This window comes from Corvus hawaiiensis, chromosome 16 (assembly GCF_020740725.1).
Source record: "Corvus hawaiiensis isolate bCorHaw1 chromosome 16, bCorHaw1.pri.cur, whole genome shotgun sequence".
Classification (NCBI taxonomy): Eukaryota; Metazoa; Chordata; class Aves; order Passeriformes; family Corvidae; genus Corvus; species Corvus hawaiiensis.
In genome coordinates, this window is record NC_063228.1 from 16,255,734 (window position 1) to 16,282,602 (window position 26,869).

Here is a 26,869-nt window from a genome sequence, read left to right on the forward strand (position 1 = left end):
CGCGCCGTGCCGGGGCGGGGCCGTGCCGGGGCCGTGCCGTGCCGTGCCGTGCCGCGCCGTGCCCTGCCCTGCCCTGCCGTGCCGTGCCGGGGCCGCTGCCCCTTTAAGGGGGCGGTGCTTGTGCCCCTGTTTCCGTGGGCCGGCGCCGCTCATTGGCTGCCGCCCAGGGCGGGCGGAAGCGGGGCGGCCGCGCGCTCCCGTCCGTGCTATGGCTGCACCGGCGGCGCCGCCGGGGCCGGGGCTCGCTCTGGGGCCGGGGCTGGAGCCCGTCCTGCGGGAGGCCGTGGCGGCTCTGGGCCGGGCAGGGGCCGGGGAGGGGCCGGCGGCGGCGCTGGGCGCGGTGCGCGCCGCTCTGGCGGCGGCGGGCGGCCCAGCCGCCCTCGGGGAGCGGGAGCGGGCACTGTTCGGCGCCTTCCTGCGCAGCCTGGCCCGGGCGCCTGGCGCGGCGCGGCCCGAGGGCGTGTGGCAGCGCTGCTTCCTGGAAGGCCCGCCCGGCCTTGTCCTCTGCGTTTTGCTGGAGGCCCTCGGCTCCCCGGGGTCAGTGTGGCTCCCCGGGGCAGGCAGGCGGGCGGGGCCCGCAGCGCTGACGGGCTGGGGTTCCCCGGGGCCGGTCTCGGCTCGCAGCAGGGATGTCCGGGGGTGCCTTTCAGCGGGGCTGAAGTGCGCGGGGAGCGGAGATGTGGGTGAGCGCGGGCAGCCCCGGCGCTGCCCTGAGCGCCTTCAGACCCCGCACGATGCTGTGCGTCCCGCAGTCAGAGCTCTTTCAGTCGTGGTTGTTGAAGGTCCTGAATGCTTGGAGCCGAGGAAACTGCAGATACAAAGAGATTAAAATCGCTTTAATTTGATTTTTGTTTAAAATCCCGTGTAACAGAGCAGCGGCGTTTCAGTGGTGATACCACAACAGAAAAGCTATAGCACGCACATCTTATTTTTACCATTTAAAAGAGACAGGAACTTACAGTTATTTTCTTCCAGCCCTGGCCTTGACCCGAGGGAGGTCGTTGGGGTCCTGGAGCAGTTCCTGCAGGAGGGCCGGGTGTCAGCATTACTGTGGGAGGTCTGTCAGCAGCAAGCACAGGCGGCCTGCCCAGAGCTGCAGGATGCCCTGCTCAACAAGATTGTGTGCTTGCCTGAGCATGTGAGCAATAAACTCCAGGGGAAAAACCCACCAGTGTTCTTCCCACAGACCTACTTCCCTCTCCTGGGTGGTGCAGTTCTCCAGGTGCTGCAGAAGATCTCCAGCTCTCTGCGGGGTAAGGCTGCAAGATGACTGGACTGTAGGGTTGCCGTTTCAGAAGAAATGTTTTGTGCGTGGACCCCATAGCTGCTGCTTGAAATACAGATGATGAGTGTTGCAGAGCCTTATGTTCCTCCTTCAGGCTATCCTAAAAGCATAAAGTCCCAGGAATGAGGAAAATAGCTGAGGCCTTTTAGAAACTACTGAAAGCAGCAATCCTCCAAGCAATTAAACAGCATCATCTGTTGCTAAAATTTAGTTGTGGTCACTTGATGTGTGCTGAAGGAATCGTTTGGGAGATTTGAGTGGTACTGAATGAACCAGTGTCATTGATAACTTTCCATCAGGTTAAAGTGGGACTGAGCTGCTTTAGCCTTTTGCCTGTCACTGTAAATAACACTGAATGCTGGCTTGTGCCTGAAGGCAGGTAGTGGAGGGAGGAGGAGATGATGCTTGAAAAGAAAAAGTTAATCTGTGTTTTTGGGATACAGCGCTTGTGGAAGTCTTTGCACCTGCTCCTGAAGGCTGGTTGGAGGATGCTGGTGACACGCTTGTTAAAGCTCATGTCTGTTTTATCCCAGGTGGCTTGGACTGCTCCATCTCTTTTGTTTCTCATGTCCTGGGGAAGGTGTGTGTTCATGGAAGGCAAAGTGAGTGTTTTACTGTGCTCTTTCGGGGACAGGGAACGTGTTTTAGTGTATTAGCATGGGAGGATGACCGTGATGATGATCAACAGGAGTGGGAGACCAGTGAGTTAATTTGGAGCTGTTCTGAGTGGGGCTGCACAGGCTGCCCTCTGCTCTCTGAGGCTGCTTAGCTGCATCTGGTAGATGTTGGTGCTTTTCTGCCAGTTCACATGAATGGGACCTGTTCTTTCAAAAACTGATGGAGAGAACATCCTCATCAGGGTGAGAATCAGGATTCTCATTCTGCCGTTTGGGGCATGACTATTAAATGCTCTTTTAGTGCTTTTCATGTCTGAAAGTGTTGTAAATACCAGTGTAAGTCCCTGCCCGCATGCAGTAGCCCTCTTGTGGGAGCAGCCGTGAATGCAGTAATTAACAGGGGTGGGGAAGAAGAAGAAGAAAGATTTTCTGGCTCTTTTCTGTGATGAGGAATGCTGGCCAGTTCCTTAGGCTGCTTAGGGTGGTTATTACCAGTCAGTTCTCCAGTTCTTGTTTGAGCATGAGCAAAGAGGAGCAGTAGAGCTGGGGAAGGGTCTGAAGCACAAGTCTGATGAGCAGTAGCTGGGGGGACTCAGCCTGGAGAAAAGGAGGCTCAGGGAGGACCTTCTCACTCCACAGCTCCCTGAGAGGAGGGGGCAGCCAGGTGGGGATCAGGCTCTGCTCCCAGGGAACAGGGACAGGACAAGAGGAAATGTCTTCAAACTGTGCCAGGGGAGGTTTAGATTGGATATTGAGGTAAACTTCTTCATGGAAAGGGTGGTCAGGCATTGGACCAGGCTGCCCAGGGTGGGGGTGGAGTCACTAAATCCCTGGAGGGATTTAAAAGCCATGTGGATGTGGCACTTGGGAACATGGTTTAGTGTTGGCCTTGGCAGTGGTGAGTCATAGTTGGACTCGATGGTCTTAGAGAGTTTCTCCAACCTAAATGATTCCATGATTCTATTCTGATTTCTACTGCAGGAGCAATTTAGAATTGCAAACTGTATGTTGTATTTTTCATGTTGTGAAGATCTTGAAATTCTCAGGTCAGTCTCAGATGCCATTGCACCAGTCCTGCCCATCTGGGGTATTTACTGTTTTCTCTTCTGCTTCAGAGGAAATTCTGGGAGTTTTGGTGCCCCACCTGACAGACCTCACCAAGTCAGACTGCATCTGGCAGAGGATATGCTGGCGGTTGGTGGAATGTGTGCCAGACCGCTGGATGGAAGCAGTGGTCCTTGGTTTTGTGCAGGGAGCACCCGGGTAAGAACTCTGCTTTCTCCCTGATCCACAGCAAAGGCAGGAATTGTCACAAATACTTGCAGAATCAGTCTGTGAAAGGTGCTGTGTTTGTGTAGGTGGTTTTTTACACTGCCATTTCCTAAAAGACTCAAGGGATAAAGTAGTTGATTGTTGCCTGTCAGGGAGAACGTACACCATTTCTTAAGTATCTACATCATGGCACACAGTGGAAAAACAAGTGAAAACATTCTTTGCCCTTAGTGGCTCATTGTCTGAGTTTAGTGGTATTCTAGAGACTTGGTTGCAAATAGCTGCTCTCAGATTTTCCTATGATTAGGAGTAGCATGACAGCAATAACATGGATTCCTGATGTTTTGTTGTTGTCTTGTTAGGGCAGATGTCTTGTCCAGATTGCTGGGGAACCTGGTTGTGAAGAACAAGAAGGCTCAGTTTGTGATGACACAGAAGATGCTGCTCTTGCAGTATGGCCACACGGTGAGGATTCTGTGGGGAGCAGCAGTGTAGCAGTGCCGCGTTTTCCCCACTGCCAGTGTGGTTTTTAGCTGAGCTCTTACTCTTCCCAAGGAAGGTTTAACTCTTCATTCCAAAATGAGCCCTGTCTCCCCAGCTTTGTGCAGCTGTTCACCGACAGCAGAGTGTAACAGAGAAAGAGTGGTGAACAGTAGCTTTGAAATAATGGAATTCACGTGCTCTCTCAGGGTTAATGGGGAATAGCAGAACTACTGTACTCCTCTGGAACCAAGTGGTTATTTGCACAGAGTTTCAGAATTCTGGGGAGCTGAAGGCACTCTGTTATCTTAGAATCTGAGAGAGGAGACTGAAACAGCCATGACCCACCCTCAGGGATAAGAATTAGATCAAAGACTTGAGACAAGGACTGTTGGGTTTTTTCATGTGCACCTAAGTTTGTCACAAGGTCTTAGGAACTGTTCTGTGGCTTGTGATGCTGTTGTGAGAGATGTTCTTTAGACTTCCTGAGTTCTATGTTTGCCTGGGACTGTGCTGGTTTTGTTGGTAAAAATACTGTACTGTATTTCTGTCACGGTTTTCCATGTATTTTATCAGCAACTGCATATGTGTGTTTGCTTGGTTTTTAAAATTTGCTTACTTTTGTGTCTCTGAATGCTGTCAGACAGTCCCTCAGAATGAAGTTTACTGTAGTAAATAAAAACAGACACTTGTCATGGCTGGATGACAGCTTTATGTGCAGTTGAAGCAGGAGTTGTGGTTTTCCTTGCAGACGGCCGTGCTGCAGAACCTCCTTGGCTACCTGTCCCTGGACAGCCTCCGGCGCCCCTTGTTGCTCAGAGTAAGGCTCACTGAGTCACTGATGAGGTGGCTGATGGAGAACATTCTGTGTGTCTGGGGGTGCACAATTTTGGTGTTTCTCTCAGACTTTCTGGTTGCTGTTCATGAGAGTTGAGGGAAGCTGAGCCGTATCAGAAGCGAGCTGTGATAAATGAATCAAAGCTTTCTGCACTGCTGGCATTAATTTTTCATATTTAATTGGTAAATTGTCTTCCAAGTAGCAAAACTAGCCAGGCTTGGATTCTGACAGATGTCCCATGTCCTCTATCCTTCTCAGCTTCCTCTATCACCCTGTTTGTGTGGCTGGGCACATGGCAACAAAAAGTTGGTGGAGAGTTGTCTGTTTACCAAATGGTTGATGTTTCAGAATCTCTCTCATGTCCATTTTCCTCAGAGAGGATGGCAGATATTTTGCTTCTCTGAGTCAGCAGTGTGATGAAACTTCTATGAAATCTGTGTATCTGGAAATCCCTACCATTTTGTCAAATTATTATTTTTTCCACTGTTAACATGTTCTAAAATTATCTGGAAGTAATGACAGTTATCTAAAATTGGACTAAACACAGATAAAACCATATAATATTATACTGGTTTTTGATAATAATACATATTGCTTTGCATATAATATATTTATTAATGAGAAATAAACATCACTTCTAAATTTAAATCAAATTTAAATCAATTTAAACAATATCTTAAAGGAAGGTGCCGTTCTTGGGTGGTCAAGCACAGTACGTTTTGGGCCCTGAAATACAACATTTGTATTTTTTTACTCTCTTTGTAGGGAGAGTAAAAATGTGCTTCAAAAAATTACCTCTGTATAGAAAAGATCCATTTCAGGCCAACCTGAGTTCTCTAATTCAGGTGCTGCAGGAGCTGTTGGAGACCTGGAGCAGCAGCAGTGCCGTGAAACACTCCCCAGCTGAGCAGCAGCTGTACATTAGCAAGGCCATCCTCATCTGCCTCTCCCACCTGAAGGGGCATGAAATTGAGAGCTGCAGACAAGGTGAGGCTATGTGAGAAGCAGGGCTTAGATTTGTTTAGCAGAGAGTCTTACTATGAGTAGAAAAAGATCTTGTTTTGATCTGCAGATAAGCAGAATTGTCCCGTTTTCACTTTGGCAAATGGGGTAACCTGCTGGAATCATCTTTAGCATTGATATGATACAATTCCAAGTGCATAACTTTAGGTTATGGAATTGAGGAAGGCCTAACTTTGCCCTCTTACCTGAGCAGTGGTTTAAAACCCCCAAAGTTTTGTCACAGGAAAACAAGGACTGACTCTGGGACTTTGTGATTTATAGGCTTAACCTTGGAGCATGGGAGCAGCTCCAGAGAGGCAGGGAAGGTATCTGAGGATAAAAAGCTGTTAGCTTGGTGTCTGACTGTCCACAGGCATTCCTCAGTGTGAGGTGAGCAGGTTAGTCACTGGCGTGGGCCTCCAGTTCTGTGCTCACACAGTGCACAGTACACTGGGGTCCTGGCCTAAAATCTCTGTTTCTGTTGCAATTAAAAAAAAATCTGTGCAATGTCTAGAATTACTCCTGTGTGTGTGTGTGACTTATGGGGGATATGAAGGTTCACTTCAAGACTTGCTCATCTGTTTCATTCTAGAATTAATTGTTCTTTAAGTGAATAAGTGACCTGATACATACTACCAGTTCTGTAGTTTTATAGTCAGTTTTTTGTCTGACAGCTGTTGAAAAGATGAGTTTTCTGAGATGAAGGAAGTCAGTCAAACCAGCAGTAAGCCTGCCTGGTGAAGCTGACAGCCATTATTCCCCAAGGGCTGAGAAGTACTTGTGTTGTCTGCCTGTTTGAACTTATCCAAAGTTAGGCAAATATCTGTCTCTATGTGATTGTTGTACTGGTCAGAACTTGTCCTCAAAACATGACTTTTTTATTTTAGTGACTCTGAAGCGCTCTAAAACCAAACTGAAGATTGACTTGATTTACCATCCTTTTTTGTTTCAGGGAAAACAAAAATATTGCAAGTTTAGAATAGATTGTAATGTTTTGTTGACTTGGTACCCCAGGAAGGGTGTGGGTTTGCTGTGCTGGTGCTGAAGGGCAGCACTGCCACTGCAGAGAGGGAAGCCACAGTTCAGAGACCCTTTCTATCCATTATTGGGTGGTGAGTGGGTAAAGCTGCCCTCAGGGAAGCACACAAAGATGGGTGTTTGTTTCTGCCACTGTTTCAGAATTTCAAACATGCACTGTTTGTTGGTTGTTTGTTTCAGAGCTTCTCACAAGCATGATGGAGGGTGTGAAATGCCACTTGGACAGCAGTCTGCCACAGCTACGGCGTCTGGGCATGGTGGTGGCAGAGAGCATCAGCTTGAAAATAAACACTGAGGGGCCTGTCCTGAAGTTTGAGGTGAAGGTTTCAATGAAATTTATGACTGGTGTGCTGGGCTTAGAGGAAGTAAAAGCTTTAAACCAGATGAACCGGGGCATTGTAGCACTTTTTAATCTGGAAATAAGGAGAGGCAGCCATACCTTCACAAAGAGAGAATCTGTTTACAAAAACCAATTGTATAGGAAATGGCCAGGTGGCTGAGAGTTACCTCAGGAATGCAATCTGCTGGCAGAGGTCGGGATAAACTTGGTAATAAAAGTTTATCTTATTGCATGAGGGAATCAGAATCTGATTCGGGGGAGTTGAGGGGGAGCTTCAAACCTAAACCAGTGGTGAGCATTCAGTCCCTGACATGGTGGGAAGACCTGTTCTGAGCTGGGATTTTCAAGACTGACATGGAGATATTTGCTGTGCTCTTTCCAGTAGAATTTGTGTGATTTATCTGATTAAATCACATGAATTCTTTAAAAACCTGCCACATCCCTCCTGTCACATTGCCATTTATTAAATGTTTGAAAGATGGAAATGACATTCAGACAAGGTGTCATCAGGTACTACTCTCAAATATAAGGACATATGCAGCCACCTGCTGCTGTCAGCACAGGGATTGAAAGAGACAGGATGGGTGAGGGTTCATCTGCTCGTGATTTAGTCCATGTGCAGTACAAGGGTGAAATGTTGAATGCTGGGCATATTTGCAGTAATAGAGTGCAGCAACACTTATTCTGAATGTCTAGTATGAAGAAGATGATGAAACAAGAGAATTGAAGTCCCTTCTGGTGCAGACTCCACCATTCTGTGTTGTCCCCAGCTTTCCAGAAGATGAGTAAGTTATTACTACTATTCATGCCATCTTTTTGCACCTCTCCCTGCCTTTTTCCCATTACACACAAGAACTATGTACAGTATTCGAGATGGTTTATGTATTGTTAAGCATCATAATGCACCACCTTCTTACAGTGTGATTTAATTACATTCATAATTTGATTGGTAGTGTGTATTAAAATTGCCTGTTGATAGCTGCATGTGTTGCAATTGGGCTGCAGGGGTCTTGTGTGCCCTTGGGTAGAATCAAATGGGCATTTCTGTTTGCTTCTTGGAAATCTGGTATTTGTGCTGTATGCCCCTAGCCCATTCACCCGTGACAAAAATCTACTGCATCTGTCACTCTAAAGACTGGCTCTTCAGTGCTCTTAACTTCCAGAGCATCTGCTGAGGCTCTTTGAAGCACTGTTTGATCAGCAGAGGAATGAAGTACTTTATGTTACTAGCAGATTAAGCTGTCCAGCACTCCAGGGAAGTACAAAAGATTTATTGCTCCCATTTTAGGGGCATGATCAGCATAGACAGGTGTTACAGACAGCTTTTGAGAAGCAGAGAGATGAAAAGACAATGCCAAAGTCCGCAGAACTAGATAGACACAGAAGAAATTTTCACAATTATTGTATTCATCCTATTAGCAATGGTTAAGAATGTTTTTTTCCCGTTTTGTAGAATCATGGAATGATTTGAGTTGGAAGGGACCTTAAAGCCCATTCCATTTCACCCCCTGCCATGGGCAGGGACACCTTCTATTAAGGCCAGGTTGTTCCAAGCCCTGTCCAACCTGGCCTTGAACTTCCAGGGATGGGACAGCCAGATTTTCTCTGGGCAGCCTGTGCCAGGGCCTCACCAGCATCACAGGGAAGAATTTCTTCCTAATATCCAGTCTAAACCTACTCTCAGTTCAGTTTTGTTCACAGTTTCAAATCTGGTGCAAGTCAATGTGATCTGGTTATTGGAATCTTTTCTTAGCAGTCCCAGGTATTGTGCAGGGGAACACAGCAAATTAGCCAGTTTAATTTTTTTTATCCATTGCTCTTCTGTTAGAAGATTCTGCTTCTTTTCTCCTCTTACTCCATTCTCCTTCCCAGTACTTTGTGTCAGCCAAGCTGGGTGTGAAACTACAGCAGGAATAATTACGTGCTTTTCTGTTTAGGCAGCAAGGGTTGGTAGGGTGGGTTGTTTCTTCCTTGTGAGTAAGGACTATTACTGTATTCATTTTAGAACTTCTTGTTCCTCACAGCAGGAGTGAGAAAGCAGGTGCTGCACTGCCGTTGGTACCAGAGAGTAATGAGAAACCCCATACAGCAGCCCCTGTGATGCCAGATGAGGAGTTGGATGCTGAGCTTGACAGGTACAGGGCAAGAAGCGGGGAGGAAATGGAAAATAAATGGCAGATGTGGGGAAAAAGGATCTGTCAGTACCTGCATTTCTTGGCAACTGTTGTGATTTCTGACCTTGTTCAGCTGAGTGGTTTGCAGCAGAGCAGGGCTTTGCATAGGAAATTGCACTAGTCAATAAATTAGGCAAGGCCTGCATTGTGTGCAACCACTGTATTTGTTCCATTTGATGTAGATATATATTTCCTGGAAATTGTGGATGTATTTACCCATTTTAATAGTGAACCTGCTTCATTCTGTCACTATATAAAGAAATATATCTATATATGTGCTAATATATATGCATATATTATGTGTATATGTGTATGTATATGTATATCAATCTATAATGAAATCTCGAGAGTCAGTTTCTAGTCTCTTGGTCAGCTAACTCCTTCCAGTACTCGACCAGGAGATCCAGTTCCAGATCTGGTCACAGAGCTGCTCTTTCCCCTAGAACTCCCAAGGATCCCTCTCAGGCCAAGTGCTGCTGAGTGATACAGGAGTGATGGGGTTGTGACAGCGTATGCACTGGTTCTTTCTCTTTGTGTGGCTATCTGGGGAAAGCAAGAACATCTGCACCCCATAAACTAACCCCTGCCTTTATTTCTTTTACAGTGATGATGACCTCACCCCTTATGACATGTCTGAGGATAAAGAGCTAAAAATTAAGGCTCCTGTGTATATCCGAGACTGTATTGAAGGTAGGAGATTTTGGGTTGAGTCTTTATCTGTTTCTTACTGAGCTTGGGAGAGTGAACTCTGTGTAGGTTTATTTTTTCTGAGCTAATTTGAAGAAGCTGTAGAATTTTTGAGTAATTTCACTTTAGTTCCTAATGCTGGTCATGCTGAGTGTCTGTACTAAGACAAATGATTGGCAGAAAGAAGTTTGGGCATTTATTCAAGCAAAGCCATTCTGCTAATAAGTTTTGTTTGTCTTTTGATTTCAGTTCTGACTGGATCAAGATCTGAGGATGTGGACAAATGGGAAGCTACAGTCAAGGCTCTTGAGAGCTTGGTTCGGAAGAATCCAGCAGCAACAAGAGAGGTGAAGTAGTGTGATCTAGGTTACCTGTGGGCTGTAGGAGCAGAGGGCCTATCCCTTTGCTGTTGTGAGGAGACTGAACGTGCCAGTGGAGCAGAAGGCCAGGCTAATGTGTAGCTGGGGTAAAGGTGTGCATTCACAAGCTTTCAACTTGGAAGTAGAAGGAAATAGTTGGCTTGAAAGTGAGGCTATAGAGCACAGTGGAACAGAGAAGCAGCAAAGGCGCTGGCAGCACTCTGCTGTCTTGCAGCTCCAGTGCTCAAAATGAAGCGTCCTACCAGTGCTTGCCAGTGTGAGGAAGCTCCATGCTTTGTGCTGGGCAGGAAAAACACTAGAAATGTAGATTACAGAGCAGCCATTTTGAATTTTGAATTGAAATTCAATTTAATTGTTATTCCCCAATGCAAAGGGAGGCAAAATCAAATGAACTTTCCCTATTTGCTTGTACAAGTATAATGTCTTGTGGAGGGAGTAGTTGGATTGTACTGGTCAAGATGAGAAGCTCAGGGGAGAGGAACCTGGGACACAGTCAGTGTGTGAAGAGTGCTGGCCACTACCTGCTAGTGAACACTTGAAAGTGTCAGAGACACCAGCTGAGAAGGAGAAGGGCTGTGCTACTGTACCCTTTAACCCATCAGTTACAGTGACAATTCATTCTATGTCATGATGCTACCGCTTCTCCAAAAAGCCCAAGTGAATGTGGACAGAGAATTGGCAGATGGAGGATCTGTTCAGGGTTTTGAGAAATATGTCTGATGGCATTTGGCTTAGTGTGTTTTCTCTCCCTGCTAAGGAATGGACATGTTGCCTATAGAGAATGCCTCCTTGTCTTTGGTTAAACATTAGAAGTGGTGTGTAAATCCTACAAGGAAAAACCAAACACCATCAGGGATTTGATTCCTTTCTTCCTGTTTTGAGCAGGTTAGTGTGGAGCTGGCAAAAATATTATTGCATCTGGAGGAGAAGACCTGCATTGAAGGCTTTGTAGAGCTCCGTCAAAGAGCTCAAGTAGCTGTTTTAACCACAGACCCAATACCTGTGAGTCCCTCTTACTACTTTCCTTTTTCCAATTGAGGCACAGGCAAAAACTTAAGCAGCTAAAGTCTCTTTCTCTTTTGATAGAGGGAGCTGTCAGTGTGGTAGAACAGGTAGTCCAGGTCTAACAACATTTATGCCCCTGAAGAATCTGCAAGGAATGACTGAACCAATAGGAAAAAGAAAACCTTGTCAGACTGGAGGAACTGTTTGGAGGCTGTTGGTTTGAGTGTACCTGATAAGGCAGATCAGATAGGGACTTGTTGTACTGAATGGTTTCACATAGAGGGAAACTGAGGCACAGAGGGCTTCTACAGAGAAAGGCCTGACTGGTGACTGTAATCAGGGAATCACAGACTGGTTTGGGTGGGAAAGGATGTTCAAAGCCCATCTCATTCCAACCCCCTGCCATGGGCAGGGACACCTCCCACTATCCCAGGCTGCTCCAAACCCCATCCAACCTGGCCTTGGACACTTCCAGAGCTGGGCCAGCCATGGCTTCTCTGGGAAACCTGTGCCAGGGCCTCCCCACCCTCACGGGGAAGAATTTCTTCCTAATGCCCAATCTAGATCTATCACCTGCCAGTTTAACACCTTTATGCTTCATCCTAGCAGGCCCCAGTAAAAAGCCTTCCTCCATCTTTCCTATAATGCTCTTTAAGTACTGAAAGGCCATAGTGAGGTCTCCTAGCTGCTGTGCCAGTTGTTTGGGTACCTCTGCATAGGAGGGAGAGAAGAATGACACAGTCTCATCTATTATTTAGTTCTTTTGGGAGAATTTAGAAGTGGAAGTGTCAGAATTTCCCCAGTTTACCCTACATGTTTCTTCCCTTCTCCTGGAGGCTTGCTGTTACCTAACAGGTAGCAGAACCTGTGAAATTAAATGCTTTTAGAGCTAATGGGAAGGCTGTTTCCTGCCTGGGTCTGTGTTCATTTTTCTGTACAGGTTGCAAAGTACTTGACCTCCCAGTTCTACTCTCTGAACTACAGTCTCCGTCAACGCATGGACATCCTTGATGTGAGTGCTCTCACTTCCCACTTTCCTTCTGTCTGTTGCACCAGTGCCAAGGTGTAATGTAACCTTTTATTCCTCAGGGGAGAAGGCAGAGCCGTGGGAATCTCTTACATTTCTATTTGTGCCGGCATTCCCCTCTTGTTCCTGACTGCTGCGCTCCATTACACAGGGATCCCTCCCCACAGAATACAGAGCATGTGTTGGGCATTTGCCTGGGAGAAGCCACTGTGTACTTTCACATCATCAGTCTGTTTTGTCTTCCCTTTCTGAAGGACAGCAATCTGTCTGTGACTCTTTCCACACTTGAGTCTGAAGAAGGAGCCACTGCTCTGTTTCAGGGCTAAGTGACCAAGTTCTTGGTCAGTACCTCAGAGCCAGGGGGCTGTTGGAGGTCAGTTTCCTGCTGTTCTTCACTCTAAACCTGTTGTGTCTTTCTGCCTTGTTACTCCTGTCAGTTTGGATGCAGGTGACTCTTTTGTTGTTCCCTAGGGATTACCCATTTTTAACTGAACCTCTCTCTGTTTTATCTAGGTATTGGTTTTGGCAGCTCAGGAACTGTCCTGTCCCAAATTCCATGGGAAGACCAAGCATTCTGGTGCTCAAAAGCCTTGTATCCAGCTCCTTCCAGGAAGTGACAGCTCTAAGGACTGGAGAAGAATTGTTGATGAGAGGATCAAAAGCAAGACTCGGAGATTTGATATGGTGAGGCCAGAAACAGACTAATGTCAAATCCACCAAAAATAGGGATACTTGGAGTTGCTGTAAGTTCTCTCTGGAAAGAGCAAAATACCTGTGAAAGTGGGTCCAATCCAAAGGAAAGTCAGGTAAATATATATTTGAAGTTATGGAGTCTGAGTTTTTTGGTGCAGCCTACCAACTCCTGTATTCCTCTCCCAGCTGGGGAGGAAGATAAACCTGAAATTCCTTACCTGGCTTTGAGGGATAATTGCTGTTCTGTGCTTGTTCTGAGCTTGTGTGGCCACTGCAGGGAGCTGTGACTGCACCTCACAGATCCCAGGGCCTCCAGCAGAATAGCTGCTTCTGGGCTACACTGTCTCAGCCTTCCTATTTTCCAGAGAGATAAATTGATGCCAGTTTCCTAGTTTCCAGAATTCCCTTGTGGTTCAGCCTGGAGAGTTTGCTTTCCAAAACTCCTTTATCCCTTGCATGTTCTTGTTCCTTTTATCTAACTGAGCAGTACTGAGCTATATTGTATTGAAATGTTTAGATGTGGAGAAGATCTGAAGTGGGAAGTGAGCAGTCCAGTCAGGAAACTGGTAGCCATAGATGTACAAGCAGCAGTTGACGATGGGCTGGCTGCAAGGAATCTGTAGTCTTGACAGTGTCCAGTGAAGTGGAAGAGCTGAGTGCTGCATCTTGTGCCTAGACTTCATTTTTCTCTTGGACAGGGTCAGTCTCATGTGGAACTGGCTTCTCGCCCAAATGAGTTCAATTCTGTTGCTGGGCACTTCTTTTTCCCATTGATTCAGCACTTTGACAGGTGAGTGTGAGCACCTTAGGATGTGGGATGTGGGCATGGCAATTGCCAGAGTGAACCTTTTTGCTTGTCCTGCTTGCCTCAGAGCAGCAGGAGCTGCGCAGGAGCCCAGTGACACCACACTGACACTTGGATCCTTCACAAAGCTTAGGGAGAGGGGGCTGTGGTCTCTTGGACTTACCCTTTGTAGGGCAGGAGTATGTAGGACCCTGCAGAAGTGAAGATCCATCACAAAGGATAATCTGTCAGCAGGTACACAGGCAGTACCACACCAGTTGTTTTGGCTGAACCTCTACTGTGGGAGGTTCACACAAACCACAGAGCTCAGACTGCAGTGTTGAACAGAAGTTAACTCTGTCTCAGGTTGGGCCTATCATCTGCACTGGTCTTTGAGGCCACAGTATAGGACACAGGACACAGTTTATTGTCAGTCCCTTAAGTCTTTGCTAACCTAAGGAAGGCTGAATAATCAATTCCATCATAATCAAGATTATTGTAATACCAGTTGTAATGGTATGGCAGTGGGGGCAGCTTTTGCCTGTAGGTATTTCCAAGTAAAGCCTGTTGGTAGAATGTGTGATACCTGCTGTAAGAGTAGAGGATGTTGCTCTGGGAGATACTGGTTTGTGAGAAAAGATGAGAGCAAACAGCTCTGGTCTGTGCTAACCTGGTAGTGCCTGTATAATGACTGTTGTTCTAGGGATTCAGGCTTATGGGGGACAGTTCCCCCTGCATAACCTCCTGACTGTTCCAGAGAGGCACTGATCAGCCTTCTCACTGTTACACAACTCTGTGTCTTGCACTTGCAGGCCCTTAACAACATTTGATCTTCTGGGAGAAGATCACTTAGTCCTTGGAAGACTGGTCCACACTTTAGCAATCCTGATGTACTTGGCCGTCAACACTGTGGTAAGGAAGGGCAGAGAGCAGGGGTGGCTTCCAGCCTGGGAGCCTGAGGTGCCTTCTGGAGCAGCTGTGTGCTTCAGGGCCTGCTGCACTGAGACTGGCAGCAAGCTGGAATTGTGTGGGCTGAGAAGTTGTGAAATGGGCTGGGAAGAACTGGTCAGAAAAGAGACATGGGATTCAAGCTAACCTTGCACTATCTTTTGCCTCTTGTCAACTTCTTGAGGGGGTTGGGCACTTTATTTCACTTTACTGCCAAAGTTTCCTCGTCTGTAAAATAAATTCAATTGTAGCACTGATCTTAACAAAACCTTTGTTCAAGCATTTGGACAACACTCCCAGGCACACGATGGGATTGTTGGGGTGTCCTGTGCAGGGCAGGAGTTGGATTCGTGACCCTTGTGGGTCCCTTCCAGCTCAGGACATGCTGCGATTCAATGAGCAGTATGTCTCGAGGCCCAGCTCTACAGGGCAGCGTGGATGGTGTTCAGTGGTGCTGTAACAATCCTCTTTTGCAGGCAGTGACAGCAATGGGAAAGGCACTGCTGGAGTTTGTTTGGGCTCTGCGGTTCCACACGGACTCGTGAGTTACTGTAGTTGTATACTCTCATTTTTAAAGATCAGCTGTGAGCCAGCCTCCAGTCATGGTTTTCCTTTGTCCAAGACAAGCACCTGGCTCAGAGTGTCAGTGACCTAATGCATTTAACTCTGTGCTCTCCTCCAGCTGTGTGTTCTTGTGACTGAGTTTAATGCCAGCCCAACACATGAACTTGGCTGGTGTCTTCTAGTGGGGCAGTACAGCCATTATCTATAGAATGCTTGATAAATTTCCTGACCACCTGTCCATGTGATAGTTTTGTCTGTGTTTACTCAGGGAGCTCAGAAAACTTTAGATTCGATTCCAGCATTCAGCCTTGGAAAGGAATTAAGACATGTAGCCAAAAGGATGTAAGCATCCAATTTCTGTTTTGCTCTCAGATACGTCCAGGACTCTGAATTGTGCTAGACTTCAGTGCACAGCATGGCAGGGGCTCTGTATGTGGGGCACACTGCAACATCACACCCCTAAGCAGTAGGAATATGGCAAAAGTCATCATACCATTGGAAACTGGAGAGAGCCCCTGAGGTGAGGAAATCAAGGCAAAGCATAAAGCTGCAGGCCCTTAACCAGCTCAGTCCTTCTCCACAGGTACGTGCGCCAGGGCCTTTTGTCCTGTATCTCCTCTCTGCTCCTCAGCGTCCCTACGGAACGGATTCTGGCAGACATGACAGAGGAGCTGTTGGAGACTCAGTCCTGGCTGGGAGGTAGGATGCAGTGGGGTACATCAGTGCTTTTCTGGTTAGTGATGCAGTCGTTGTGCGGCATCTCTCTAATTGTGATGGCAGCAGTGATGTCCTGGCGTTGTGCACCAGAGATCTGCATGATTAGCTGTAGGGATGCAGCACTGGGGTATCTGAGGCATAAGCCAAGAGCTGGGTATGGCACTTCAAACTGTGACTGTTCTCACAGGCCAACCACAAAAATCCCCAAAGATAGTCTGTGCCCCCTTTCTCTGTCTGAGCATCCAGCCACTCACCTCATGAAGCTGCAGGAAGTGTTGTCACGTTGCCTGTTAACACCCAGGCCGTGACTTTGGCCAGCAATAACACACAAGGCTTGTACAGCCCGTTTACACCATGTGCTCATGAGAGGGGTGTTGTTAGAGCTAAAAACAGGAGGAAGAGGAGCATGGCCCAGTCTCTAGCTTCCTATTGCTGATGGAAAGAAAAAGCTGCAAAAGACAGCAAATGACTTTGAATGCTGTACCCAGCACACCTTACATCAACACGAGCTGTGTCTGTGGGTTCTGGCAGGCTGGAGCTGCACAGATCAGTGCTCAGGTACTGCAGTGAGCTGGAGGGAAAAGAAGAGCTAATGCTGAAGCCTTCACGGTGTTCCGAGGGTGATTCTTGTGATTCCCTGGTCTGGTTTCCTTCACCATTCTCACTCTCAGTGAGTCGCTTCCCACAGGGAGCAAGCAGGAAGCAACACTGACCCAGCTGGCCTCTGATCCTGGCAGGTTGGGGTGCTCTGTGCCCTTTGAAAGGAAGAGAGCTGGCTTGTGGGGCCGAAGACTTCACTTTTCCCATGACATGATGTGCTCTCAGGAATCTGCTTGTCTCTGCGTTTAACACTGCTGTTACCAAGTGAAGCCTTTCAGGAATGTATTCCCAGCATGAGGGTTTGCGTAATCTGTTTTCAGTGAGTTATTTTGGGGAGGAGGAGGAGGATGACCAAGTTAGTAGCATCTTCTCATGCTTGTAGGTAGTGTAATAGCCCTGTCTTTACATCTAGTGCTTTTGCATGAAAGCTGCACGGTTATTCCTGGTGGGAATGAGAGCAGGGTAAGATAACTGTTGTGGTTATACCAGAGAAAGGAAAAGTGCTGTAGGAGTCATTAAGAAGCCTTAAAGAATTCAGCTCCATGTATGGTCAGATGCAATTTAAGTGCAATTTAAAGGGTTTCTAGAGCTGCTTCCTGAAACACAGCAGCTTCTTGGGCTGTGCCTTTGCTATTTGTTGTAAGGCTGTTGGGAAAACAGCTGCACAGGGAGGCACTGGGCCCTCCCTGCTGCTCCAACAGGTCAAGTCTGGCACTAGAGACCTGCTTCTGCGAATCACAGGTCTGAGCTCATGGGCTTGCTGATGCTTCATGGCTCTTCCAGACAAGATTTGCAAGAGGTGTCCTGCATGGGAGCCTTGACTACTATGTCTTTTAGCCACTTTGGGTTTCAGCTTAAAGCATCTGTGTTTCCCCTGCCATGGCCAAAGCACAGTGAGGAACAGTGGGATAGGAAATGTTATACATGAAGCGCTTAGTAGAAATCCACAAACCTCTTTCAGTTTGTTGTTACATCAGGACCTCTGCAAACTGCTGTAGTGTGTCCTATGACTGACTTTTGGCTCTTCAGCCTTTGGGCTGCAGCCCTGGCACTGTGCTTACTGGACGCTTCGAGACACTTCAGCTATGGAGAGAGGCAAGAATCCACTTTGGACTTGCCCATCATGCTGGACTTGCTGTTGAGCAGCCTGATCCTTCCCAGGGGAGGGAGGGAATACCTAAATGCTTCTAGGAAATGGTCCCTTTGATTCCTCAGCTGCTGCCTTTGAGGGAATTCCCCACCCCTTGCAGGTGCTGTCACGGGTAAGTGCTGTTTATGTCAGGTCCATGCTCATGGAACAGAAACAGCACCAGCAGCACTCTGAGCTTTTGAGCTTGTTCCAATCTGCCTTGTAACCTCCCCTTTTGTCTTCTGCAGAGGGAGTGTGGAAGCACCAGGGTGCAGCTCTCCCTGCATTATAAATAGCCCTACTCCCAGTGACATGAGTCATGTGTTTGGGCTGACAGTGCCGGGCTCCCAGCACACTGCTTGTGCGTACAGGATATCCTCACACAGGCTCCCTGCTCTTCCAGGCTCCCCTGCTCAGACATCCTGCATGCATCCTGGTTGTTACTTTGCAGGCCCATTAAGGGCCCCTGGAATAACAGCTGCTGGGAACAGCCTCACGCTGTCCTTACGTGCTGCATGAAGTATGGAGCTCATTTATCAGAAGACTGGTCTCTCAGAATGGAGAATGTGCTGAACCTTGGGGCCTGTCTCCTTCTTTCCCCATTGGAATGGCATCATGACCCCAAAGGGAGAAGGGAGCGCTGACTATTTTAGATTTCAAGAATGGCAGAGACTTTAGACTTTGGAGAAAGTGGATTTCTAGCTGCAGACTGCATTCACACTTGTAGCTCAGCTGTACAAAGCTTTTGTGTAGCTCAAGGGGAAAAGTACAAATTCTGGCACAGAGCTTATCCCATGGGATCCAAGGTCAGTTTCTACAGTGTTTCAGACCAACTGACTTTGTTTCTCCTACAAGACTGGAGCACTACCCCGTGTGGCCGTCAGGGCTTGCCTGAACTCATGCTGCTTTACATGATCAAGTTTGTGCATCGCTGCCTTCTGGACTAATGCAGTTCCTGCAAGTGCTGATGCCCAGCCCAGCTGTAGGTGCAAATGCTGTTGTTTAGTTCTGTGATTGTCAGTAAAACAGTGAGAAGTGTTAAGGGCACTTTTTCCCATTCTCCAATTAACAGTGGCTGCTTCTTTTGCAGATGTGATGGAGAAAGACCCTGATGGGGACTGCAGAAGGCTGGCCCTGCAGAACTTGCTGCTAATGGAGAACCTGAAAAAGAAACTTGAAGCTGTCCCTTCCTAGCTGAAGGGTAACAGAAATGACCTTTACCTTGTGCTCCTGCCAGCTGGATGTGTTCGGGCACTGCTGGGGCCTCTTCAGCAGTCACCTGGCTGGAGGAGAGGAAGAAGGGGGAAGGGTGCTGAGCTCTAAGCCAGCGAGCCTGACTTGACATCTGGACTTTGTAGTGGAGGCCAATTGAGTGAGCTCTGGTATCCGGTACAGCGTGTACAGATGCAGGAAGGTAGGCGAGCGCTGCCATCCTCCCGCACCCCCAGCCCCCACCCCAGCTATTTATAACCTTGGCAGGTCTGAGCGCTCGGCTAAAAATACAGGGAAGATCTCACACAGCCTTCTTGTCAGAAAAACAGGAGGGCTGGGGAGGGCCACTTGCCACTATGACCTGCCCCTTATGAAGGCTCCCATGTCCCCGAGCAGCTGGAGTTTGGGGGACTAGGTGTTGGTCTGCTGCTGGAAGGGGTGGCATGGTGCAGGGAATGGCACTGCTGATGGCATGCAAACACTGGATAGCTACACTGAAGTGCTGAAAGTGTGCCAGACTTTAAAGGCCTGAGCTAGAGCTGGGCTGTGATTAGGAAGGAATAAGGCAGGGAATTCTTTTTGTATAATCTTAGTACAGAAGTAAATTTCTACTAAAGAATAAATAATGTTCAGATTTTGACCTTAAAATTTCCCCAACCCTTCTTCCCTGAAAGCAATTTAGAAACTTCATGTTCACCCCAAGTTTTGAAGCAAGTCACAAAATGTGAAAAAGAAAAATCATTCTAAGTGTAAGTGCTGGTTGGTAAGAAACGTGAGTGAACTGATAACTACCCCTTGGCAGGGCAGGGTGACAGGCAGAGAGGTGAGCAGAACCTTGGTTGTTAATGTTGAGCTTCACTTCTCTCAGTCCTGCTTGTGCCAGGGAAGAAACTGGCCTCCAAAAATCTGACTAGTACAGAGTGGCTTGATGTAACTGTTGTTTGGAGAGGGATCTTCACAGTATGAAAGAAGCTTCACTCACTCACAGTGACCCAGCTTGAGCAGGGGTTGGTTGGACCAGGGGGCATCCAGGAGGTATCCAGGGTCCCTTCCAACCCAGGCATTCTGTGACTGAGGTTTACCCCAGATGTCTGTAAGTGGTTGCTCTACCCCACATGACCCTCTGATGTATTTAAACACAGAAGCTTTTGTTGGAGAGAGTCAGCCTTCAGCCTGCAGGAGGGGATAGTTTGACTTTTAACCAAGCTCCTACCCAAATGGGATGAAGATTGTTTTCAGAAGGTCTCACTTCTAGGGAATCACAGTCTGCACCTTAGCAGATCAAAGCTGTACATGAACATCTCAGTTATTCAGCTCTTCTCTGTACTGATAAAAAAGCGAAGTTACAATGTGCAGTTCTTACTGGGTTTTTTCTGCCTCAAATTTATTAAAATACTAAAACCAGCTTTCTAACAGCACATACATGTGAATCTCTGTATGCTGTGCTTGAGAGAATGTATTAACTCTAATACTGTTGCTTGTACAGTCAAGCAGGAAAAATAAATTTCTTGGTAATAACCAAAAAGCTGTGTAGCAACAGCATGTGACTGATCTGGGCCCCCTAATGAGGATGGACTAAATGAGCTACAATAAAGTCAGCTTTGTATTTGGTAAGTGCTCATTGTCAGGGGTCCTCCACTTCATCAGCCACTTCTTCCTCCTCCCTGTTGTCCATGCTGCCGTGGCCAGTGTGCTCTGGGGCCAGGGCTCGGCTCATGGGAATGCCAGCTCCTCGGTGCACGGCCTCCATGGTCTGTGGGGACACATAGTAGCTCAGGTTCGAGGCTGGAATTCTTTTCTGCATCTCTTCCAGGTAGCGATAAGCCTAAAGGAATGCAGAGATCACTGTCAGAGGGGCCTCAGTAAACCATTTCTTGTGCTTTGCACATTAAAAGTGAAGTTCATCAGCACAGCTGGAGGAACTTGCACTTGGCACCCTCGTGTTTCATGAGAGCAGCAGGTCACAGTTCAGGGGGTGTGTGGCACATCTGCCCTGAAGGAGTGATTCACCATTTCCTCAGCTAACTGCCATTTGACAGTTTTCTTCTCTGGCCAGGTGGCAAACACAGCGTGGTGGCATTGCTGAGGCACACACCCAGACAGGTTCTCTTTGAATCTCTAGGAATGCTTAAGAATCTACCACCATTTATGCTCTGTGTCCCGTGAGCTTTCCTTTTCTCCTCCTATAGAATGAAAAATATGGATATAGTTCCTGAGCTGTGCCTCTCCCTGCTGCGCATTTAGGCTCCTACCATGGAATGTCTTCCTGCGTGAGAGCCACGCTCCACCAAGCTGCACAGGTGTATACTATGAGTTCTGTAGGGTGGAAGAAGACTTCACTTACTGTATGGAATTCCTCCACTTGTGCATAATGCTGAACCAAGAATCCCAGGACATCGCCGTGCCGGATGGCATCATCAAAGTCCTGTTCAGCCAGGAGCAGTTCACACTGCCTGACTGCTTCTTCAGTGTCTTCAGGGTAAACTCTAGGAAAGGGCAAAAGGGAAGTGTCACAGCCCAGGGAGAGCATTCACCTTGTCTGGCCAAGGACACACAAGAGTTTTTACTGCATTAGGTTTCATGACAGAAGCCCAAACAAAACCCAGAAACTTGCCTTGTCCTGGGGCTGACTGGCCAGTGTGGGCAGCAGGGGAGGGGGGGATTCTGCCCCTCTGCCCCACTCAGGTGAGACCCCACCTGCAGAGCTCCCTCCAGCCCTGGGATCCCAGCACAGGCAGGACATGGAGCTGCTGGAGAGAGTCCAGAGGAGACCATGAAGATGTTCCAAGGGCTGGAGCCCCTCTGGAGCCAAGTTGGGAGAGCTGAGGGTGTTCACCTGGAGAGGAGAAGGCTCCAGGGAGAGCTCAGAGCCCCTTGCAGGGCCTAAAGGGGCTCCAGGAGAGCTGGAGAGGGACTGGGGACAAGGGCTGGAGGGACAGGACACAGGGAATGGCTTCCCACTGCCAGAGGGCAGGGATGGATGGGATATTGGGAAGGAATTGTTCCCTGGGAGGGTGAGCAGGCCCTGGCACAGGGTGCCCAGAGAAGCTATGGCTGCCCCATCCTTGGAAATGTTCAAGGCCTACCTGGACAGGGTTTGGAGTAACCTGGCATAGTGGAAGACGTCCCTGCCCATGGCAGGGGCTGGAACTGGATGAGCTTGAAGGTCCCTTCCCACCCAAACCAGTCTGTGATTCTGTGATTTTATGATGATCACCTTTCTGGCTACACCTCCCTTGGTCTTCTCTTTCAGGTTACCTTTCCATCTTTAATGCAACTTTTTAAATGCACTTTTAAAAATCACATTATGATTTTCCTGCTAGAAAAATGTACCAGCAGCTTTTTTTGCAGCAAGCTGCAAATTATTTATTAAACTTCAGGTGCTGTTATGACTTCTGTCCTGGTATGATATTTCTGTCACTTAGTTTCTGTGCCCTCCATGCTGCAACTCACCTCTGAGCATGGATGAATCGCTTCATCAGACTCATCCTGCTCTGCAGGTGGCCAAGTTTGCTTTCCTGTTCCACAGGGCTTCTGGCCTTTGCTTTGGAAAGGCACTTGTATGCTTCTGTCAGTGCTCTGTGGGCTTTTTCATAGTTCTGATACTCATCGATTTCTACCTGCAAGAGGAGAAAGGAGATGGTCTTGCTCCAGAGCCAATAAACCAAACACCTCCAGCAGTCATAGAAAGGGCAGTACCTGAGCACATGCATCATAGAAACCTGCTAGGAGGTCAAGGGCCCCTCCTTTGGTGTAGAAGCTGATGATATTCGCAATAATCTTTGCATCCTTACGCCAATCCAGTGACTGCAGGTAGTTGGCTGCCATGATATAAATCTCTTTCTGTCTGGAAACTCCCGCAAAGAAGATAATTTTCTCAGTATCACCAGATTTCAGCAATGCCCTCATAGCCTGGCAAGGGAAGGTAGAGCACAGAGAGAGAGAGGAAAAATATTGTGAATGCAAAAACACCATCGAGATGGCTCAGAAGTTTCATTTGGGTAGTTACTGTAGGAAGTCTGCTTCAAAGTTTACTTTTCAAAACACCCTTGTTTTGAGGCTATCCACGCTGACCTTTAACTTGTTTCCTGCTTGTGTGTATTTCTTGGTGGCCATGTGGTAGTTGCCTTGTCTCATGCAGCAGTCAGCAATTTGCTCCAGCAGCTCCCTCCGGGACTCCTCAGAGAGATCCTGGGACTCCTTGGAGACTGTCATCTTCTCGGCCAGCTCCTCGGTGATGGTCAGGTTCTGCTCCAGGCAGAGCTGCAGAGCTTCGTGGTACTGATGGGAGCAAGAGAGTGATGAGATGTTGCAAACGCTATCATGACACCTCACATTGCTTGTGGTTTAACCTACAGAAATCAGCTACAAATACAAGCAGCTGAGGATGCTCTCTCCAGAGCACTGGGCTGTAGTTATGTGTCTTAGCATCAGCCCCTGGTCAGGCACACACTGTCCCATTTTGTTTGCTAAGAATATGTTTGTTCTTCCATGAGAGCATTGTTCTCACACAAGTGTGCCACTAAAGATTGAGCAATTTTGACTCTGAACATGAGATTTGCAGAGACATACAAGTCAGGTTTGTTAGGCATGATCGATAATAACATTTTCAGTAAATGCAAATAAATATTTTATTAAATATTTTGGTATAGGAACAAATAGGAGTAAGGAACAAATTCTGAGTAAGCTATACCAAAGCTTGTCATCCAGGAAAGGGCTACTGTACCCTTGCAAAATGCAGAAGAAAGCCAGCCATAGAAGCTTGTTAAAGAGGAGCGAGCACAGGACTGGTCTGGTACCCAGCATTTCGGCAAGGCTGAGCTGCCAGTGCCCCTGAATCACTGGCTTCAGAGGAATCTTGAAACTTTACAAGTGTCTCTTGCATCTGTTTACCTGCACAGATGAATGTGCAGGTACACACCTGTTGTGCTCCTCTATGTGTGCACTGGGCACCAGAGGGCTCAGCTCACCTTCTTGGCCGTGAGCAGCAGCTCCATTGCCTTCTCATACTGGGCGTGCTCAATGAAGAACCCGGAGCAGCGGGCGAGCAGGGCCGGGTCGGACTTCTCATCCAGGTCCTCAGCAATGAGCTGTAGGGCCCCGAACTGCTGCGTGGCGAAGGCCAGCTCCAGGGCTTTGGAGAAGTGTCCTGCCTGCAAAATTAGGAATGAGGCTTCAAAGACTAGAATGAGCACTACAGAGCCAGTTCCCAGGACACCCTGGAGTGGCTTAATAAAGCATTACCACGAAAAAATTACTAATAAACAGGATATAGTAAAAACCGCAGCTGATTTAACATTCCTCTGCTGTAGGAACTGCTTCAGTGTAAAGTTTGGGAGTTTTTACTGAAAAGCATTTACCTTGTGGTATAACATAACAGCTCTGTCCATTTGATCCCCTTTTTCCTCATAATAGCAGGCTGCCTCTATCATGTCTTCTGGTGAGCTCAGGAGAGCCAGGTTCATCAGCTGATCATCTAAATTATTCGCCTGTTCAAAAGCAAAGGTTTGGCTCTGGATGTGCACACACAAATTTCATAATTCCAACTTCTGGCAAGCCTGTGGCTTTATACTGTCACCCAGTATTAAACTCTCACCCCCTTCTGTGTAAAACCTCTACAACCCAAGTGACTTTCAGCTTAAATTATGATTACTTCTTTCAGGGAATTTCTGATAAGCTCTTCAAGAAAATACTTTTCCAAACCACCAAGGCTTTATTGATCCACCCTTGGTAGAAGACGTCAGCAGAAACCTGGAGCAGCTTCATTGTGGGCTGTCCATGAGCAGGCAGTGCTCAGGAAAGAAAAGGCACAAACACCCTGTAGCACCTTCACTATGTGCTGCCAAAGGGCAGAGCCCTGTGCACTGTGGGCACACTGCACCTCTCTGCGTACCTTGCACAAGCGGATGGCGTTGTTGAACGCCTGGGCCCGGCTGTAGAAGTACACGGCCTGCTTGATGTCCTCCTGGCTCTCGTACTGGCGTGCCAGGTGATAGGAGGCTGCCCCATTCCCTGTTTCGTTCGCTATTTCAGCAGCCTGCAGAGGGAATTGTACAGCTTTGCTTCGTGTCCATGCTCCTCCCAGGAATGAGAACTCGGGAAGCAGATGGAAGCAGGCTGCTTTACCTTCTGAATGTTGCCTTGAAAGCAGTGGACACGGACTAGGGAAAAATAATCCTGAGCCAGTGCATAGTATTTTAATGCAGATTCCATGTCTGACTGGCTCTCCAAGTACTGTGCCCACCACTTCCACAGGCTCCTGGAAAAGCAACAATATTAACTGCAGCAACAAGAACTGCCAGAGGCTGCGTTTTTCACTCTTAGCTTGAACTAAAGACTGAGCACATTTTTTAGAACACATGCTCTACCCCAACCCAAGTGTGACACTCCCAAGGTCTGCACTATACAGGAGGTCAGCCTGGATAACCAAAGTGGCAGTTCTTGAGCAAGTGCGGCATAAACCTGAAAAGCTGTGGGAGGGTCATAGTGGATAAGGCAGGGGCTGAATGGGACTGAGAGGATTCACACTGCTTCATCCTTGCTCTCATCACGAGTTGTATGTCAGACCTGACAGCCCCATGTAGAAGGAACAAGCATAACACTGACTTGTCTTTCATCTTGTTGACATAGTTTTCCAGGGCTTGTAAGTCTTCAGAGAGCATTCGAGGTACCTCGAACCTGTGTGTGTCTGACTTCTCATAGCTGTAGAGAAGAAGAACATATTAGATGTGAAATGACAACCTCCTTATTAGCTCTTTCTGTGTAAAACATCCATTTAATCTTGTTTGCCAGCCATCAACTGACGCCACTAGCAAGAACTGCTCCAGTTGTGTAAGTAAGTTCACTGTAAGACCAGTTGCAGTCCACCAGCACCACCAAAAATTAAAAGTTTATTGGTACTGCCAGGCACTTGGAATGAGGGAGGTGTGATCTTCACAGCACAGGAAATACTTCAAAAGTGCCAGTGATGGTCCAAAGTTCCCCAAGCATCAAGCAACCTGGCTGAACAGGTCACAGATGCCCCAGGCTCCACATTGTAGCACCTACTGCAACATCAGCCTCTGCCACTGCTGGGAGCTCACAGCCCTTACCCCAGCACCCACCTCTCCTCACGACCATGGCCATCACTGGGTCTGCCTGAGCACAGCAGAGATCTGCTTTGATTCTGAACAGAGTTGACCTTATTGGATGATGATGATGGGAACTTTCATATTGGAAAACTCATATGAAAACAAGATCTCAAACAAGAAATACAAGACACCAAAAATACCCTTCCCTAACTTCTCATGGGACTCAGCAGTCACAGGAGAGGACCAGGCACCAGAGGCAACCAAGTCAAACTAAATTCTGCTCCAGCAGTTGTGTCTGGGACTCTTGGGAAAAGCAAATAATTGTTCTTGTCATGGAAAAGGAAGGAAAAGATGGCAGTGGTCTTCCAGAGACAAACATGGGACTGGATATGAGTGGGGTTTAGCTACTGTCCCTGACAAACTCTTGATCTTTTCGACACCACACATTATTTGCGTGAGAGGGTGCTGGAAGTTGTCACTGGGAATGCTTTTACTCTGTGAGACAGAAGGCACTAGAAACAGGAAAAAACTTTAATTAATTTTTAGTGGTCATCTTTAGACATGCTCCTTCACCCGTCTCCACAGGAGAAAGAGGGTCCCAGTCCCCCAGGTACCCCCAGCTGGTGCTTACTGGGTGAGTGCCAGGCTCTGCTGCCCGGTTGCCTCCAGGTGCTTCGCGTAGTTGTAGTGGGTGGTGCGCAGGTGAACCCTGTCGTGAGCCTCGGCCGTTTCGATGGCTTTCTGCCACTGGTTGGAGGCCTGGTAGAACTTGTTCAAGAGGTCATACCGTTTGCAAGCCTTGTACAGCTGCTCTGCATCCTCCTGGGAGAGGAACACCCAAAATCCCCGTCAGCCCGACTGCGCCGCGTCAGTCACGCCAGGCGCTGCACCTCGGAGCAGTTTATTAGTGCAGGGCATTGCAATGCAATTAAAGCAATAATCATTCAGGCAGAGGGTTAAAGCAACTAAATAAATGTAGCCTGGAATAGCACGTTATTGGGAAACAG

The 26,869-nt window shown here is 47.7% G+C and overlaps 2 protein-coding genes across 5 annotated transcripts in view; one reads left to right on the forward strand and one right to left on the reverse strand.

The window, feature by feature from the left end:
• The first annotated feature begins 873 nt into the window (after positions 1-873).
• Positions 874-20,205, forward strand: TELO2 (telomere maintenance 2). The gene is made up of 19 exons (XM_048321095.1): positions 874-1,253; positions 1,819-1,887; positions 3,018-3,165; positions 3,537-3,639; positions 4,406-4,474; positions 5,338-5,479; positions 6,713-6,849; positions 7,569-7,657; positions 8,897-9,007; positions 9,651-9,736; positions 9,983-10,080; positions 10,999-11,115; positions 12,059-12,130; positions 12,659-12,829; positions 13,537-13,628; positions 14,435-14,534; positions 15,047-15,111; positions 15,718-15,833; positions 18,671-20,205. Exons 3-19 carry the CDS (start codon positions 3,125-3,127, stop codon positions 18,772-18,774), a joined length of 1,713 nt encoding a protein of 570 aa, XP_048177052.1. The 5' UTR covers positions 874-1,253; positions 1,819-1,887; positions 3,018-3,124; the 3' UTR covers positions 18,775-20,205.
• Positions 20,144-26,869, reverse strand: part of IFT140 (intraflagellar transport 140) — a 106,065-nt gene continuing 99,339 nt past the window's right edge. For all 4 annotated transcript variants that reach the window (XM_048321094.1, XM_048321093.1, XM_048321091.1 and 1 more), the window contains 11 exons: positions 26,494-26,684; positions 25,399-25,494; positions 24,919-25,051; positions 24,686-24,829; positions 24,153-24,281; positions 23,763-23,945; positions 22,867-23,073; positions 22,492-22,704; positions 22,246-22,412; positions 21,137-21,278; positions 20,144-20,617 (listed from right to left, as the gene is read on the reverse strand). In XM_048321094.1, the coding sequence (XP_048177051.1) occupies positions 20,417-20,617; positions 21,137-21,278; positions 22,246-22,412; positions 22,492-22,704; positions 22,867-23,073; positions 23,763-23,945; positions 24,153-24,281; positions 24,686-24,829; positions 24,919-25,051; positions 25,399-25,494; positions 26,494-26,684 (1,806 nt within the window). In that variant the 3' untranslated portion in view covers positions 20,144-20,416. The remainder of the gene's footprint in view (positions 20,618-21,136; positions 21,279-22,245; positions 22,413-22,491; positions 22,705-22,866; positions 23,074-23,762; positions 23,946-24,152; positions 24,282-24,685; positions 24,830-24,918; positions 25,052-25,398; positions 25,495-26,493; positions 26,685-26,869) is intronic.